The sequence below is a fragment of the Bombina bombina genome, chromosome 8, assembly GCF_027579735.1.
Source record: "Bombina bombina isolate aBomBom1 chromosome 8, aBomBom1.pri, whole genome shotgun sequence".
Classification (NCBI taxonomy): domain Eukaryota; kingdom Metazoa; phylum Chordata; class Amphibia; order Anura; family Bombinatoridae; genus Bombina; species Bombina bombina.
In genome coordinates this window covers 240797705-240817576 of record NC_069506.1, presented here as the reverse complement: position 1 = coordinate 240817576, position 19872 = coordinate 240797705, and the positions used below count along the sequence as shown (strand labels likewise).

The following is a 19872-nucleotide window of genomic DNA, read 5'->3' as shown; positions in this document are numbered from 1 at the left end:
TGTGCAAGGCTTTTTATAAAGCTCTCCCATTAACCCCTTGTTAATGTCTCTACCTAACTATACAATGACCCCCTCTGAAGAAGCATTTTTGTGAAACACACGTCAGGGGTCTTATGGAGTAGCTCCGTCTCTCCAATGTTTTAATTTTGCTTACCGTGCATAAAGACTGATCCCCCTGGTATATATAAAGATATTGAAGCCTTGCAGTTAGCTTAAAATGATAATGACTAAAACAATTTAACTCTAGCCCTCAGATTGAAAGGGCTTTTATAGTTCTGATATAGTCACTGCTGGCTTATACTATTTATAACTGCCTTATCATAATGGGAGTTTCAGTATTACGGCTGGTTTAAGTGTTTTTAACTAATCGAGCTCAAGCTATTTGTGTGTGTGTGTTTTCTTTTATAATCTTCTAAAGATATTTTGAATAAAGTTATTTAGTGTGAATGAGAATTGAACTGTTGCAAATGCTATTTAATTAAAATTCACTACAAGCAGAATTATTATCTATTAACGTAGAGTAAAGCTCCTTGTACCCAATTGTACAACTCTTTACAATTACTTTCGCCTAGATTTAGAGTTCTGCATTAGCAGTCAAAAGCAGCGTTAAGGGGTCCTAACGCTGCTTTTGGCCGCCCGCTGGTATTTAGAGTCAGGTAGGTAAAGGTGTACCGCTCACTTTCAAGCCGCGACTTTTCCATACTGCAGATCCCCTTACGCCAATTGCGTATCCTATCTTTTCAATGGTATCTTCCTAACGCTGGTATTTGGAGTCTTGGCTGAATTGAGCGGTAGACCCTCTACCGACAATACTCCTAACGCCAAAAAAAAGTCATTAGTTAAGAGCTTTATGGGCTAACGCCAGTTTATAAAGCTCTTAACTACTGTGCTCTAAAGTACACTAACACCCATAAACTACCTATGTACCCCTAAACCGAGGTCTCCCCACATCGCTGCCACTATAATAAATATTTTTAACCCCTAATCTGCCGACCGCACATCGCCGCAACCTACATTATCCCTATGAACCCCTAATCTGCTGCCCCTTATACCGTCGACCCCTATATTATATTTATTAACCCCTAATCTGCCCCCCCCCAATGTTGCCGTTACCTAACTACACTTATTAACCCTTAATCTGCTGACCGGACCTCGCCGCCACTATAATAAATGTATTAACCCCTAAACCGCCGCACTCCCGTCTCACAAACACTAGAATAAATGTTATTAACCCCTAATCTGCCCTCCCTAACATCGACGCCACCTAACTTCAAGTATTAACCCCTAATCTGCCGACCGGACCTCGCCTCTACTATAATAAATGTATTAACCCCTAAAGCTAAGTCTAACCCTAACCCTAACACCCCCCTAAATTAAATATAATTTTAATCTAACAAAATAAATTAAATCTTATTAACTAAAGTATTCCTATTTAAAACTAAATACTTACCTGTAAAATAAACCCTAATATAGCTACAATATAACTGATAGTTATATTGTAGCTATTTTAGGATTTATATTTATTTTACAGGCAACTTTGTATTTATTTTAACTAGGTACAATAGCTATTAAATAGTTATTTACTATTTAATAGCTACCTAGTTAAAATAATTACAAAATTACCTGTAAAATAAATCCTAACCTAAGTTACAATTAAACCTAACACTACACTATCAATAAATTAATTAAATAAATTACCTACAATTACATACAATTAAATAAACTAAACTAAATTACAAAAAAAAAACCCCACTAAATTACAAAAAATAAAAAAAGATTACAAGAATATTAGGCTAATAACACCTACTCTAAACCCCCTAATAAAATAAAAAAGCCCCCCAAAATAATAAAGGTCCCTACCCTATTCTAAATTAAAAAGTAATCAGCTCTTTTACCAGCCCTTAAAAGGGCTTTTTGCGGGGCATGCCCCAAAGTAATCAGCTCTTTTGCCTGTAAAAAAAAAATACAACCCCCCCAACATTAAAACCCACCACCCACATACCCCTACTCTAACCCAAACCCCCCTTAAATAAACCTAACACTACCCCCCTGAAGATCTCCCTACCTTGAGTCGTCTTCACCCAGCCGGGCCGAAGTCTTCATCCGATGGGGCAGAAGAGGACATCCAGACCTGCAGAAGTCTTCATCCTATCCGGGCAGAAGAGGACATCCGGACTGGCAGACATCTTCATCCAAGCGGCATCTTCTATCTTCATCCATCCGACGAGGAGCGGCTCCATCTTCAAGACCTCCGGCGCGGAACATCCTTCTTGACCGACGACTACCCGATGAATGAAGGTTCCTTTAAGTGACGTCATCCAAGATGGTGTCCCTCGGATTCCGATTGGCTGATAGGATTCTATCAGCCAATCGGAATTAAGGTAGGAAAAATCTGATTGGCTGATTGAATCAGCCAATCAGATTGAGCTTGCATTCTATTGGCTGATCGGAACAGCCAATAGAATGCTAGCTCAATCTGATTGGCTGATTGGATCAGCCAATCGGATTGAACTTGAATCTGATCAGATTCAGATTTTTCCTACCTTAATTCCGATTGGCTGATAGAATCCTATCAGCCAATCGGAATTTAAGAGACGCCATCTTGGATGACGTCACTTAAAGGAACCTTCATTCGTCAGGTATTCGTCGGTCAAGAAGGATGTTCCGCGCCGGAGGTCTTGAAGATGGAGCCGCTCCTCGTCGGATGGATGAAGATAGAAGATGCCGCTTGGATGAAGATGTCTGCTGGTCCGGATGTCCTCTTCTGCCCGGATAGGATGAAGACTTCTGTCGGTCTGGATGTCCTTTTCTGCCCCATCGGATGAAGACTTCGGCCCGGCTGGGTGAAGACGACTCAAGATAGGGAGATCTTCAGGGGGGTAGTTAGGTTTATTTAAGAGGGGTTTGGGTTAGAGTAGGGGTATGTGGGTGGTGAGTTTTAATGTTGGGGGGGTTGTATTTTTTTTTACAGGCAAAAGAGCCGATTACTTTGGGGCATGCCCCGCAAAAAGCCCTTTTAAGGGCTGGTAAAAGAGCTGATTACTTTTAAATTTAGAATAGGGTAGGGACCTTTATTATTTTGGGGGGCTTTTTTATTTTATTAGGGGGCTTAGAGTAGGTGTAATTAGCCTAATATTCTTGTAATCTTTTTTTATTTTTTGTAATTTAGTGTTTGTTTGTTTTTGTAATTTATTTTAGTTTATTTAATTGTATGTAATTGTAGGTAATTTATTTAATTAATTTATTGATAGTGTAGTGTTAGGTTTAATTGTAACTTAGGTTAGGATTTATTTTACAGGTAATTTTGTAATTATTTTAACTAGGTAGCTATTAAATAGTAAATAACTATTTAATAGCTATTGTACCTAGTTAAAATAAATACAAAGTTGTCTGTAAAATAAATATAAATTCTAAAATAGCTACAATATAACTATTAGTTATATTGTAGCTATATTATGGTTTATTTTACAGGTAAGTATTTAGTTTTAAATAGGAATACTTTAGTTAATAAGATTTAATTTATTTTGCTAGATTAAAATTATATTTAATTTAGGTGGTGTTAGGGTTAGGGTTAGACTTAGCTTTAGGGGTTAATACATTTATTATAGTAGAGGCGAGGTCCGGTCGGCAGATTAGGGGTTAATACTTGAAGTTAGGTGGCGTTGATGTTAGGGAGGGCAGATTAGGGGTTAATAACATTTATTCTAGTGTTTGTGAGACGGGAGTGTGGCGGTTTAGGGGTTAATACATTTATTATAGTGGTGGCGAGGTCCGGGCGGCAGATTAGGGGTTAATAAGTGTAGTTAGGTAGCAGCGACGTTGGGGGGGCAGATTAGGGGTTAATAAATATTATGTAGGTGTCGGAGATGTTAGGGGCAGCAGATTAGGGGTTCATAGGGATAATGTAGGTTGCGGCGGTGTACGGAGCAGCAGATTAGGGGTAATAATATAATGCAGGTGTCGGCGATAGCGGGGGCGGCAGATTAGGGGTTAATAAGTGTAAGGTTAGGAGTGTTTAGACTCGGGGTTCATGTTAGGGTGTTAGGTGCAGACTTAGAAAGTGTTTCCCCATAGGAAACAATGGGGCTGCGTTGGGAGCTTAACGCTGCTTTTTTGCAGGTGTTAGTTTTTTTTTCATCCCAAACTGCCCCATTGTTTCCTATGGGGGAATCGTGCATGAGCACGTTTTGCCAGCTTACCGCTACAGTAAGCAACGCTGGTATTGAGGGTTGAAGTGGCGGTACATTAGGCTCAACGCACCCTTTTTGGAGCCTAACGCAGCCTTCAGACAACTCTAAATACCAGCGTTGTCTTAAGGGTGCGTTGGGAAAAAAAGCTGCGTTAGATACGCGGGTCTTTTTCCCGACAAAACTCTAAATCTAGCCGTTTCTTAGTTGTTATTTGTGCCTAGCTTTACATCTACGGCAGGTAGTCTTATTTCATACATTTTTAGAAATTATTCTAGATATCATAGAATTATATAAGTCTCCTGTTTAATATTATTCTGCTTCCCCCACCTCATATTGTAATTTATACAATACCACCACCTAGTGGTCAACATCAATTATGTCATTTTTATACACCTATATACACTACATATATTTTATTTTTTCATTACACAGACTGGATGTTGTGTTACATTTTTTTAAATCTGTAAAACCACTAAGAGATCCAACTCCCTATTGAGGTCATTAGGTGTTTTTTTTACCACCATATCTCCTAAATTGGGGGCCCTTCTAAAAGACATCATAGGGGATTAGGGAAAGCCATATTATCAGGGTTACAATCCCTTAATATGTTCCAATGTTTGCAGAAAATGTTGGTTATTTTCTGAGTATATGGACTTGCTGACGCTCGTTAAAAATCAATTGCGCTCGAGTGAACTTGTAATAGGCGTGCTACTTCCAATGTGTGCAACACCCATGATAAACCCCTTTTCTCTTGCGCACAATAGTTAGCGATCGACTCGTAATCTAACCCTAAATATTCAGTAACATAAAATGTAATATAAAAGTTAAAATCCTGTTTAAATTTCCTTTTCCCCATGTACAGAGTATTCAGAATTAATTCTTATTTAGAATTCTGAACTACTTAAGTTTCTAGTGTAAGTTTTCCACACTATTTTCAGATGAACTGTACAACACTACTTCTTCAAGAATTCAATAACTATTCAATACTCACACTCCACAGTGATGTAAATGTCAGTTCTGGTTTTTCCACGGATGTTGCTTGCTGAACAAGTGTATACTGGAAAAACACTAGAAATGTTGTCAAGATGAAGCATTAGGCTATGTCCAGATTCAGTGCTATTAAGTACTTTATGATTTTTCAACCATATAATGCTCGATGTTGGGTTACTGATAACATTACATTGCAGAATCACTGATCCACCTTCTAGCACTCTTACATTTTTTACATCACCGTTACCTAGATAAATAAGTATATTCAGCAAGGTAAATAAGAAACAGTAAGAGATGGATTATTAAATGTTATTAAACCAAAAAATATGTCAGCAACTAAATTCATATCAACAGTAAATGTATGGTTATATTTTCAATGATATATAGAAAGCAAGGTAAAAAGGACAGGTAAAAACATATCTTTATTGAAATTTTACTCTAGTGCCTTATAGTTTTTCATTATGTATCATGTCCAGTTACCAATCTCTAAATTCACTTAACAAAATGAACTAACCTAGATCCTCCAAAAACCTTCACCATTATGCAAAGACCTTCCATACTCCTTGATATCCAGTATTCTCCAATGCATCAATTTCCACCACACTGCCCAGTGCTAGAGGTATTTTTATTTTGTTTGGTCCTCATTGCATTTACAAATATATATATATATATATATATATATATATATATATATATATATATTTTCTGCGAGGTACTTAAAAAAATAAAGAAGGCCGAAACTATCTTCTGGGGTGGGCCGTGTTCCTTGTTCAGAGGAGGATATCCTGGTATTTCGGGCTTGGACTGACCTTGTTAGGCAGGATCAGACTGATTTGACGTGCAGTAATAGGAGGCAGGGGAGGCAGTGCCTCCCCTGTCCAATCAGAAAAAAGGATTTTACTCATGGTAAATAAAAAAATAAAAAATTGTGTTTTTTTAATTTTAATTTTTTTAACACACCCCACCCCTTTAGGTACAACACCCCACCCACCCACGCCGGCGCCACCAGATGTGTTCCCATCCCAACCAACAATAAGTAACCCATCCCAAAAATTCATCATCCATGTTGCGCAATTAGGAGGCAGTGAGACGTTCTGCTGCCCTCCTTGTTTGCACAACATTGATGCTGATACTGTGTTCTTAGCTCACTATGAGCTAGAGCCACCCAGTGGTGTCTGACTGGGCCCATACCACGCTCCAATAGAGGCGTTTAAAAAAACGCCTCTATGATGGAGCTCTAATCCACAGCCAACTAGCATCAGCGTTGCTGGGGAGGCGTGCCGGTTGGGCTTGTTTGAGTGACGTCGAACATAGTAGACGCAGGAGGGAGCTGCTGCTGCAAGTGCCTGCCGACTCCCTCCCACGTGTGTTGCCCTAGAATAATTTTGTGGCTGACCGTGATCGCTCTGAAGGCATGTAAGTTGAAGACGTCTGGCTCATACCTTCCCTGAGTCATTATAAAATAGTCACCCTGTTCCTTCACTAAGGTGTATTATAGTCTTTTGTAGAAGAAGGTGCTTGTTTTTTCCGAGCTTAGATACTTTGTGACAGATTTATCACAGATTGGACAAACAAGGTTCACAAGTAGGGTTAGAACAACTTGATCGCGTTCACTTCACACAATTCACACTCAGTCTAGCATTGCAAAGAGTAGACACAAAATGGAACAGATGGGATAATGTAACTGTAACTACTGACCGGTGTCTGTCAAATGATCATTTTTTCCAAACTGACAAAACTAATAGCACAGTTTATATTGCATTGCAAACTTTTATTTCTGAGACCTGTTGAGCTGCACAGTGAGTTACACTGTAAATTTGTAACAGCAGCTCAACAGGTCTCAGAAATAAAAGTTTGCATTGCAGTATAAGCTGTGCTATTTTTTTTTTTATAAAAAAAGTATTGTGAAGTATAAGCTCATTAAGGGAGGGGCTGCTGAGCTGCAACTATGCAAATTCACACTAAATCATTTCTATCTCAGTGCTTCTGATCACAGCCCTTTTCAGAGTGTATCAGAAGTGCTGGAAAAGCTGTGATCAGAAGCACTGAGATAGAAATGCTTTAGAGTGGGATATTGCATACCACAGCTCCTGCAGCAGCCTTCACTGACACAAAAGCTCTGTTAGTGTCACTGTTTTCTATAGGAGCTGTAAAGGGGGGAGCTAGGGCCAGTGATAGATGCAGAGCTGTTTCTCTGAACGAAAGGAGATGTGGGGGGAGGGGACTGAACTCTTTCCTTCTCTACTCTACCAATGCTGCATTCCTAATTCCCAGTCCAGGCTGTGAACAGCAGTGCTGACCTATGAGCTGTAAAATATTCAATAAAAGATTACTGACTTGGTAATGAGGAATGCAGCATGGGGAATGCAGCAGTCAAGGAAAGAGTTCAGGACTTCAGTCAGGGTTGGATGGATAATTACCCTACCAGTAAATGTGACCAGTTACTCTCTGCTGCTAGCAGCACATCAAATAAGAGAGAAAGAGAAAGAGAGAGTGAGAGAAAAAGAGAGAGTGAGAGAAAGAGAGAGTGAGAGAATGAGAGAGTGAGAGAAAGAGAGAGTGAGGGAAAGAGAGAGTGAGAGATAGAGAGAGTGAGAGAGTGAGAAAAAGAGAGTGAGAGAAATAGAGTGAGAGAGTGAGAGAAAGAGAGAGTGAGAAAAAGAGAGACTGAGAGAGAGAGTGAGAGAGAGAGAGAGTGAGTGAGAAAGAGAGAGTGAGAGGAAGAAAGAGAGAGTGAGAGGAAGAAAGAGAGTGAAAGAGAGAGTGAGATAAAGAGAGAGTGAAAGAGAGTGAGAGAAAGAGAGTGAGAGAAAGAGAGTGAGAGGAAGAGAGTGAGAGGAAGAGAGTGAGAGGAAGAGAGTGAGAGAAAGAGAGTGAGAGGAAGAGAGTGAGAGGAAGAGAGGAAGAGGAAGAGAGTGAGAGGAAGAGAGTGAAAGACAGAGAGTTAGAGGAAGAGAGTGAGAGAAAGAGAGTGAGAGGAAGAGAGTGAGATGAAGAAAGAGAGAGTGAGAGAAAGAGGAGAGAAAAATTAGTGAGAGAAAGAAAGAGAGTGAGATAGAGAGAGTGAGTGAAAGAGTGGTAGCAAGAAAGAGAGTGGGAGAAAGAGGAGAGAGAAAAAGATAGAGAGAAAAGAGTGAAAGAAAGAGAGAGATAAAAAAGAGAGAGAAAGAGAGAGAAAGAGTGAAAGAAAGAGTGAGAGAAAGAGATAGATAAAAAAGAGAGAGAGATAAAGAAAGGGAGAGAGAAAGAAAGAGAGAGAGAAAGAAAGATATAGAGAAAGAGAGAGAATTAATATATATATATATATATGAATATATATATATATATATATATATATATACACACGCACACTATTTGTGTGTTTCTCTTGAGTATCATAGTCATTGCCTCATCAGTCTTTGACCTCACCGCACGGCACTGGACTGATATACTTCAGGAAAGTGCTGCTCTGCGAAAAGCACAATTGGGCTAAAAGAGGCTGCTTCCAGGTGATAACTTACCATATATCAAGCTACTGAGCTGTTGTTATTTCCTAGTAGAGCACTTCTCTTTCATTTTTTACCTAAACAAACACTGGCCTAGATTACGAGTTTTGCGTTAGAGGCTATGCGGTGCTAACAAGCAGTTTTCCCTTCTGCTTAAGTCAGCGGTGAGCTGGTCGTACGTGCTCGTGCACGATTTCCCCATAAGAATCAACGGGGAGAGCCGGCTGAAAAAAAGTTTAACACCTGCAAAAAAAGCAGCGTAAAACTCAGTAACGCAGCCCCATTGATTCCTATGGGGAAATAAAATGTATGTCTACACCTAACACCCTAACATGAACCCTGAGTCTAAACACCCCTAATCTTACACTTATTAATCCCTAATCTGCCACCCCCGACATCGCTGACACCTGCATTATATTATTAATCCCTAATCTGCCGCTCCGGACACCGCCGCCACCTACATTATACTTATGAACCCCTAATCTGCTGCCCCCAACATTGCCGACACCTGCATTATATTTATTAACCCCTAATCTGCACCCCCAATGTCACCGCAACCTACCTACATTTATTAACCCCTAATCTGTTGCCCCCAACGTCGCCGCCACTATATTAAAGTTATTAACCCCTAAACCTAAGTCGAACCCTAACCCTAACACCCCCTAACTTAAATAAAATTACAAAAAATCTAAATAAATATTCCTATCATTAAATAATCTATTCCTATTTAAAACTAAATATTTACCTGTAAAATAAACCCTGATAGCTACAATATAACTAATAGTTACATTGTAGCTATCTTAGGGTTTATTTTTATTTTACAGGAAAGTTTGTATTTATTTTAACTAGGTAGAATAGTTATTAAATAGTTATTAACTATTCAATAACTACCTAGCTAAAATAAATACAAAAAAATACCTGTAAAATAAAACCTAACCTAAGTTACAATAACATCTAACACTACACTATAATTAAATAAATTAAAAACAATTACCTAAATTAAATTAGCTTAAGTACAAAAATTACACTAAATTACAGAAAATAATAAACAAATTACAGATATTTAAACTAATTACACCTAATCTAATAGCCCTATTAAAATAAAAAAGCCCCCAAAATAAAAAAAAACCTAGCCTAAACTAAACTACCAATAGCCCTTAAAAAAAATACAAACAACCCTCCCAACAGCAAAACCCACCACCCACACAACCAACTCCCCAAATAAAATACTATCTAAAAAAACCTAAGCTCCGCATTGCCCTGATTGGAACAGCCAATAGAACGCGAGCTCAATCCTATTGGCTGATTGGATCAGCCAAAAGGATTTTTTCTACCTTAATTCCGATTGGCTGATAGAATTCTATCAGCCAATCAGAATCTAAGGGACGCCATCTTGGATGACGTCACTTAAAGGTACCTTCATTCAGCTTTAGTCGTCGGATGAAGAGGATGCTCTGTGTTGGATTGTCTTGAAGATGGACCCGCTCCACGCCGTCTGGATGAAGACTTCTGCCCTTCTGGAGGACCACTTCGCCCGGTTTGGATGAAGACTTCTCCCGGATTCGTTGAGGACTTCGGAACGGCTTGGATGAAAACTACTCCCGGTAAGTCGATCTTCAGGGGTTAGTGTTAGGTTTTTTTGAGGGTGGGGTTTATTTTTAGGTTAGGGATATTGGGCCTGCAAAAGAGCTAACTGCCCTTTTAAGGGCAATGCCCATCCAAATGCCCTTTTCAGGGCAATGGTTAGCTTAGGTTTTTTTAGATAGTATTTTATTTAGGGGTTGGTTGTGTGGGTCGTGGGTTTTACTGTTGGGGGGGGTTGTTTGTATATTTTTTTACAGGTAAACGAGCTGATTACTTTGGGGCAATGCCCAGCAAAAAGCCCTTTTAAGGGCTATTGGTAGTTTAGTTTAGGCCAGGATTTTTTTTTATTTTGGGGGGGCTTTTTTATTGTAATAGGGCTATTAGATTAGGTGTAATTAGTTTAAATATCTGTAATTTGTTTATTATTTTCTGTAATTTAGTGGGGGTTTTTTTTGTACTTTAGCTAATTTAATTTAATTTAGGTAATTGTATTTAATTTAGTTAATTTATTTAATTATAGTGTAGTGTTAGGTGTTAGTGTAAATTAGGTTAGGTTTTATTTTACAGGTATTTTTGTATTTATTTTAGCTAGGTAGTTATTTAATAGTTAATAACTATTTAATAACTATTCTACCTAGTAAAAATAAATACAAACATGCCTGTAAAACAAAAATAAACCCTAAGGCCTAGATTTAGAGTTCGGCGTTAGCCGTGAAAACCAGCGTTAGAGGCTCCTAACGCGGGTTTCTTACGGACTCCGGTATTTAGAGTTTATTTACCGACACTCAAAAATCACCTAACGCTCACATTTCTACCGACACCTCAGAACCAGTAGTAAACATATACCGACAAAATAAACATTCACGAATCACAAAACAAATATTACACAAACTACACTTACACTCATACAAACACTACACTATTTTTATTTTTATGATTTAATAATTTTTCATCCAAATACAAAGGATCAAAGTTGCGAGATCTCGGGTGTTAGAAAAAAATATACACAAATCCATTCTCCCATTGACTTACATTGACACACGGGAAAAGACCCTCATATACCTACATCTAACTAATAACATTATCACAAACATACACTCATCGATGCATACAAACAATATACACCACATGACATACCAAAAAAAGTTATTTATTACATAAAGAACACGATTTAGTTACTTTTTCACAAAAGCTCATGACGTCACTCACTTTACGAGGAAAACCAGTCTTAGAAAAAAAAATAAAAAATTTTTTAGAGCCTCCATTGACTTCTATTGGGAAGACGTGCTCGTGCACGCGAAACCCACATTTCCATAACGCACGCAAATAGCGTAGACAGAAAAACTCCAAATACCAGCGCTAGAAAATACATGATTTTATGCGTTAGACCTAGCGATGATAAATAGATCAACAAATGACTATTTCCCTATAGTGGATTTATGGATTTTACAGTTTGAATATTCACAACACCATTAAATTGTTTCACACTTTTAGATTACATCAACTACAAATCAACATCACTAGTAACACATTATTATTTAAATAAAATTACATTTAAACGGACAAAAAAATTCATTAAAATTTTCTGGATTCACAAACAGTACACAATGGGAAACACCTCTCATTTACCTTTATTATTGCATTTCAGTTATTCAACTCATATGCTTGCAGCAACTGCATATCTACATAGGCTTAACACATGATCACTCATGGATGCACATATATTACTTTTAACATTCACTCATACATGTGCATTCAAATGATGGGGGAAAAACACATTACATTCTCTCGAGGAATCACAAAACACAACATATGGATTTTACTGTAATTTTAACATCATGATTCCATCACAATAAACCATTAGGAATTACGTACAACAAGAACATCATTACACCAGATTACAGATGTCACTTTATGGGAAGGAACAACAATGCCACACCGCTATATAGAAGTCAGCATATGTGGGACACAATCACAATATATACGTACATGTACATAACACGCATCACCCATCGCGCAACCACAAAGCACACATTTAGATTTTATTCAGCACACAATAACAATGTAGCACAATACAACCACACAATGAGGATTTCAGAACTACATAGGCAGGTTAATAATATCATGACGTCATTAGAAGATTCAACCATACACATCACAGATTCACCACTGTACCGCCCCTTTAGGAACTTTAACACTCAATACTACAATACAACATATACGTAAACAACACTTTGGAACAGCATTATTAGGGAAATTTCAATAGGACAATTAAGAAATATTGTCAGATCGCAAATCACTTTATATACAATACTACAGATGGCAGACGGGAATTTCTGAATTATTATTTCGATTTTAATGGGACGCATACAATATTGACAGCTCGGCAATCACTTATATATACAATACTACAGATGACAGCCAGAGGTTATTCAGTATTAGTGCCATTTGAATGGGACGCATACAATATTGACAGCTCGGCAATCACTTATATATACAATACTACAGATGACAGCCGGAAGTGCTTCAGTATTCGTGCCATTTCTATGGGACGCATACAATATTGACAGCTCAGCAATCACTTATATATACAATACTACAGATGGCAGACGGGAAGTTCGGAATTATTATTGCGATTTTAAAGGGACGCGTACAATATTGACAGCTCGGCAATCACTTATATATACAATACTACAGATGGCAGATGTTACTTTATCGTTTACAAACAATATTGCAGCAACATTGATCGATCACATTCGATGCACATTATACACAACTATGCACTTTCATTCATGTTAGCCTGGACGTGTGCTTGTTACTATAACATCGCGTTTAACAAATATTGATTACGCATATGATCAAACATTACAAACATGCACTGTATGTGTGATATTTGACACTTTCACATAGAGATTCATTGGGGGAAAACAACATTTCAGCAAACAACAAATAAACGCCCACTGTGAAAGCATTCGCGCCGCTCACATACAAACAAGTGAATACAATCAGCAATCATTACAAACTCACTACCATTGGACTAATTGTACTATAAATCCCCCAAACAACATGGTCAAAGCATCACTTGATCCACATCAGATCAAGTGCTTACCTTGTTACGCTGTTTTGAAAGATGGATGACGATGACATGGTAGACGCTGCTGGTGCTGCTATTGCCGAACTAGCTGTTGGTCGAATCAGGCAGCCTCGGCGGCTCAGACTGAGACGAAGGGGTCGTCTGGTTCGAGGTCCTCGTGTCTACAGGGTGAGACCCACCTTGGAAAACATGAGCGACTTTGAGGTTTATGATAAGTATCGGCTCGATCGCGAACAGCACATTGGCCTTTACGATCTTCTTAAACCTCATTTGGAGCCACGTATACAAATAAGGACTGCTGTTCCCCCCATGAGTAAGATGCTAAGCTGTCTATACGTCCTGGCCTCCGGGAGTTTTCAATCCGGAGAACTGTACATGCATGGCCTGGCTCAAGGTACATTCTCTGTGGTGTTTGATAACTTTCTGGACGCCATGGTACGTATCAGTAAGCATTACATAGGATTCCCACAGAATGATGGTGATTGGAGGCGCCTGAAGCGGGAATTCTTTGATATTGCTCAATTGCCCAATGTTTTGGGAGCCATTGATTGTACCCACATTGCGCTGCGTGCTCCAATTGATGACTTGCCCTTCAGAAATCGCAAACATTTTCATAGCCTCAACGTGCAGTATGTTTGTGACGCACAGATGAGGATTATGCATGTGTATGCGAATTTTGGAGGTGCTTGTCATGATGCCCGCATCCTCTTTCAGTCGTCCCTGTGGAGACAGTTTGAGGAAAGACAAATGCCCCCTGGTTATCTCGTTGGTGAGTATTTGTGCAAAACATGGTTAATTAGTTTAACAATTGCCACTGTAGTTTTAAAATTTTAGCGTCATGTTCAGCTATAGGATGCAATTTAACCATTTGTTATTTTCCTACGCTAATGTCTACTTTTAGTTCAATGCAGATATGTAGCATGTCTTACCTTAAATGCTCAGAGAATGCAATGTAACCATGTAGTTAGCATTTTACACAAGGTTTGGTTTAGGAGAAATACGCATATGTAGCATGTCTTAGCTGAAATGGGAAGATATTAGCTCTTGCAATTTAACCATGTTATTGTCTCTTTCCGCTAATGTCTACTTTTAGTTCAATGCAGATATGTAGCATGTCATACCTTAAATGCTCCGATAGAGAATGCAATGTAACCATGTAGTTAGCATTTTACACAAGGTTTGGTTTAGGAGAAATACGCATATGTAGCATGTCTTAGCTGAAATGGGAAGATATTAGCTCTTGCAATTTAACCATGTCATTGTCTCTTTCCGCTAATGTCTACTTTTAGTTCAATGCAGATATGTAGCATGTCATACCTTAAATGCTCCGATAGAGAATGCAATGTAACCATGTAGTTAGCATTTTACACAAGGTTTGGTTTAGGAGAAATACGCATATGTAGCATGTCTTAGCTGAAATGGGAAGATATTAGCTCTTGCAATTTAACCATGTCATTGTCTCTTTCCGCTAATGTCTACTTTTAGTTCAATGCAGATATGTAGCATGTCATACCTTAAATGCTCCAATAGAGAATGCAATGTAACCATGTAGTTAGCATTTTACACAAGGTTTGGTTTAGGAGAAATACGCATATGTAGCATGTCTTAGCTGAAATGGGAAGATATTAGCTCTTGCAATTTAACCATGTCATTGTCTCTTTCCGCTAATGTCTACTTTTAGTTAAATGCAGATATGTAGCATGTCATACCTTAAATGCTCCGATAGAGAATGCAATGTAACCATATAGTTAGCATTTTACACAAGGTTTGGTTTAGGAGAAATACGCATATGTAGCATGTCTTAGCTGAAATGGGAAGATATTAGCTCTTGCAATTTAACCATGTCATTGTCTCTTTCCGCTAATGTCTACTTTTAGTTCAATGCAGATATGTAGCATGTCATACCTTAAATGCTCCGATAGAGAATGCAATGTAACCATGTAGTTAGCATTTTACACAAGGTTTGGTTTAGGAGAAATACGCATATGTAGCATGTCTTAGCTGAAATGGGAAGATATTAGCTCTTGCAATTTAACCATGTCATTGTCTCTTTCCGCTAATGTCTACTTTTAGTTCAATGCAGATATGTAGCATGTCTTACCTTAAATGCTCAGAGAATGCAATGTAACCATGTAGTTAGCATTTTACACAAGGTTTGGTTTAGTAGAAATACGCATATGTAGCATGTCTTAGATGAAATGGGAAGATACAGAATAATATAGAACTAGATTTTTGTATTTTTAGGAAAAAAAATTTAATGGATTATCGTGTACAAAAATAATTTTTTAAAACAAAATACTATTTTAAGGATTCTGTTTGAATTATGTTCTGTTCATAATTTATAGGTGATTCTGGGTACATGAGCCGGCCTTGGCTCATTACCCCCTTGCGTAGCCCGACTGATGTGTCTGAGGAGCGCTACAATAGGGCTCATAAGAGAACCAGGGCGGTGGTTGAAAGGATGTTCGGGCTCCTGAAGATGAGATTCAGGTGCCTGGACCGTTCTGGAAGAGCACTCCAGTACAACCCAAAGAAGGTGGCTAAGATCGTTGTAGCCTGTAGCGTCCTGCATAATATTGCACAGCGGGCTGGGATGCTGCAGGCCGTCCCGGTGGACAGAGACCTCCTCAGAGATGAGGAGGATGATCCTGTTCTAGAGGGGGAATTCCAGGACGAGGGCCTCGATGTCAGAGCAGACGTCATCAACCGCCACTTTAGACGGTAAAGAATAGAAGTTAGACTGTAGTATTTTCAATAGATGTGAACTCTAGGGAAATGACAAGTAGAGAATTGTGCAAAACATGTTATGATTGTTCATCAAATGATAAAAATGTGTTTCATTTATTAATATAGGTGATGCTCTGGGCATTGGGTCCTGTAGCGAGTCTTTGCCACCTGGTTTTTAAAGAGGACATCAGATGGTAAGTATAAATGTATGGACTGTTGCTGGCATGAATTGTACACAAATACATCATATGGCATACATTTTCAAAAATAGTATTTAGTTTACACATTACTTAAAATGTAAATACTCAGAAAGGGATCCTCTAGAATGACTATGGTTCAATGTCACACATTAGAGGTTTGTTCTGCTCAATATGACTCATCTTCACACTTGATAGAAAATAACACAAGTTGCTACACACGCTTAGTAAGCTAGTGACAGAAATTTATTCTGAAATGGGGGGTGGGAGAGGGGTACAGAACTGATTCACACACTTGTAGTAATTTTATTTAAATTTCTTCTTCCATTAGGGAGCTGACTTAATCTAAAGACTGAAAGGGAAGAATTAGAAGCCTGACAGTGAAGATTGCCCAGACTGACAGTGGGAAAAAGCCAAGATTGAAATTGAAGTATACCAATGGGATCATGTCTGGCATTATCTTTCCAATCTGCTGACCTTGAAAACCATACAAAGACATGTTCACATGGTAAGTGGCAACTATTTGATAGAATAAGGCTGTGGAGACATCCTATTGGAGACACTTAGATGATTTTCAAATTTTTAGATGGTATTTCCCAGTCCTCTATTTAATGAACTGATGAATAAGACACCTATTGAAGATCAACTGTTTACCCCTGAATTGACTTTCAAAGACCATGCATTATCCAGGTTGGTGTACCAATGCATGCTAGTGAAGACTGTTGAATATTAGTAGCTTACATACATTAGTCATATTTAGTTCTTTATTAGATATTTAGGGATCACAATCAGACACTTAGCTGATTTTACTTTTTTAGATGGTATTTCCCAGTCCTCTATTTAATGAACTGATGAATAAGACACCTATTGAAGATCAACTGTTTACCCCTGAATTGACTTTCAAAGACCATGCATTATCCAGGTTGGTGTACCAATGCATGCTAGTGAAGACTGTTGAATATTAGTAGCTTACATACATTAGTCATATTTAGTTCTTTATTAGATATTTAGGGATCACAATCAGACACTTAGCTGATTTTACTTTTTTAGATGGTATTTCCCAGTCCTCTATTTAATGAACTGATGAATAAGACACCTATTGAAGATCAACTGTTTACCCCTGAATTGACTTTCAAAGACCATGCATTATCCAGGTTGGTGCATGCTAGTTAAGAATCACAGGAAGAATGTTGATTATTGTTAGCTTACATACATTAGTCATACTTATTTCATCATTAGATATTTAGGGATCACAATCAGAAAAAGGAATACATATTATAGTTGATATAGAGGTATTTGAATGGACATGAAATATTACATTTATGTTCAGCATACATATATTGTAGAAATGTGATATACATTATTATGCATAATTCGTAATTTGGATATTTAAATTGAATTTTGAATCAACAATATAATGGTGTATGTTTTAATTTGTTTTTTAAATCAATATAATAAATATCTTTCAAAAATGTTGAACAAAGTTAGAGCATAGACACAAGATGATTGTAAATGTATTTTATGAATATTTGACAACGTGTGTATTAACTTTGTTCCATTTTTTTATTTGTCATTTCAGATTGGCATCTGATGACTTCCAGGAATATTTTTTTTTTTTTTTTAAATAAACTAGTTTTTTTGTTTTTTTTTTACATGTTTATAATAAACATTTTATTATTAAATACATTATTTTGAACAGATTATAATAAATATCCATATAATCTGTCAATAAAAAAAAAATTTGACTCCCATGACTGGTAGTTGGCTATTTGACAAGCACATGCATAAGATCAAATAATGCATTAATTTTAGAAAATCCACTGATTCCGAGAATATTACATTAAACTATCTTTTTTAACATTAATTGGGGAGTGAGATCCTTCGATGCTTTTCTTTTGAAAATCTTAGATATTAAATTAATTTTGGATATGTAGTCAAAATTTCTCATAAATTATTTATTTTCACTTTTAAGAAGGGGAAGTGGTTCAATTACATTAAAGTGACAGTGTTGTTGAATGTAAAATTAATTTTATAAGATCTTGTATCTTCCTTAGGTATCTCAAAACATTATTTTCAAAATTATTTTAATTTTTACTTGTATAAATGGTAGGTCATTTAACTTGATATTTTTAACAAGCTAGTTATTGGATGCCAGGTTAATCTATGTAATTTTCTAGTGGAGTCATTTAACTATAGTTAATAATATTATGTATTTTTAAAAATCTTACCTCTTGGGTTAGACATCAAATATCTATATATAATTTTAATTCCCCTTTAGTTTATTTGGACAATGCTAAATCAACATTCCAAATGTTTTGGTCCTTAAAGGGACATTCACAAAGTATATTGTGTATAGATTTTTTAAAAAATCATAAAAGAATTTAAACATATTTATAAAGTAATATAGAATTACATTCAGTCTTTATATATACTTTTAAAAAAAAACATCAATGCACATATCTTAGTCAATTACATAAGGCATCTATATGCAAACAACAATCAGCATCAAAATAGCCTATGTAGATATGTATTTAATCCAAGAATATATATAATTACAATCTAATGATTGAATAACAAAACATATTAAATTGGTCAAATATTAGAATCTTATACAAAATGCATACATAACATATAGCTTAATGTCCCTCTAAGCTGAAGGCTCCAAAATACCTCCTTTAATAAATATATTTCAGTCAGTGTGTAAAACAATCTAGAAATTAATCTAAATTTGCTTTACTCATATGTTAGACTAATTTAGCAAAAGGAAGGTGCCTATGTTTCTGATATTTTAAGCATTATTGTGAAATGTTTCTTTAACGGGACATGAAATCAAAATATACTTAAAGGGAGACAGTTAAAAAATTATTGATTTATACATTCTGAATGAGTATTCTATTTTAAGCAACTTTAAAAATTGTCTCGTATTATGAATGCTCTTTGTGATGTTGCTATCATTACTTTAAAAAAAAGGCATTAAAAATATAATTTATTTGCTTCAGTACTATGGACAGAACTTGCTTTTTTTGGTTGGATTAATTGATCCAACAATCGTCAAGGACAACCCAGGTTTTTTTGAAAAAATTGTCCGTAATCTAAAATATCATTATTGATTTGCAAAGAAAGATAACAAGATAACTGTTAACATTTGAGAATCGGATTAAATTATAAAGTTGATTAACATTTCATGCTCAATCTGAATCCCCAACGCTAAATTTGTTTGGACAGTGTTCCTTTAAGAGCTTTAAATAGTGTATTTACTTTGCTTCCTATCTTGACATACTTTGCTTGAAAAGCATATCGAGATAGGCTCAGTAGATGAAGATTGGTGGATGCACAGAGATGCCTTATGTGATTGGCTCAACCATGTGCATTGATATTTCTTCTGTTGAGGATATATAAATACTAAGAGAAATTGATTTACATTTTAAAGTCTAAACAATCTTCTATCTCTACAGATCATTTGATACAATTGTTTGTTTGTAATGTCTATTTAAAAATAAAGACGCCATTGCACAATAACATATATGAGCACTTCAGACAAATACAAGCTCGAGGTTTATTTGCTAATAACAAACAAACCTGTAGTTTAACATTTATAAACAGAT

The 19872-nt window shown here is 36.8% G+C and overlaps 1 protein-coding gene across 1 annotated transcript in view; it reads right to left on the bottom strand.

Moving 5' to 3' along the window:
- The window catches only part of LOC128638966 (sialic acid-binding Ig-like lectin 14), a 197050-nt gene that overhangs the window by 36497 nt on the left and 140681 nt on the right, over positions 1–19872 (bottom strand). The window contains exon 4 of the mRNA XM_053691108.1: positions 5182–5427. Within this exon, the coding sequence (XP_053547083.1) occupies positions 5182–5427 (246 nt within the window). The remainder of the gene's footprint in view (positions 1–5181; positions 5428–19872) is intronic.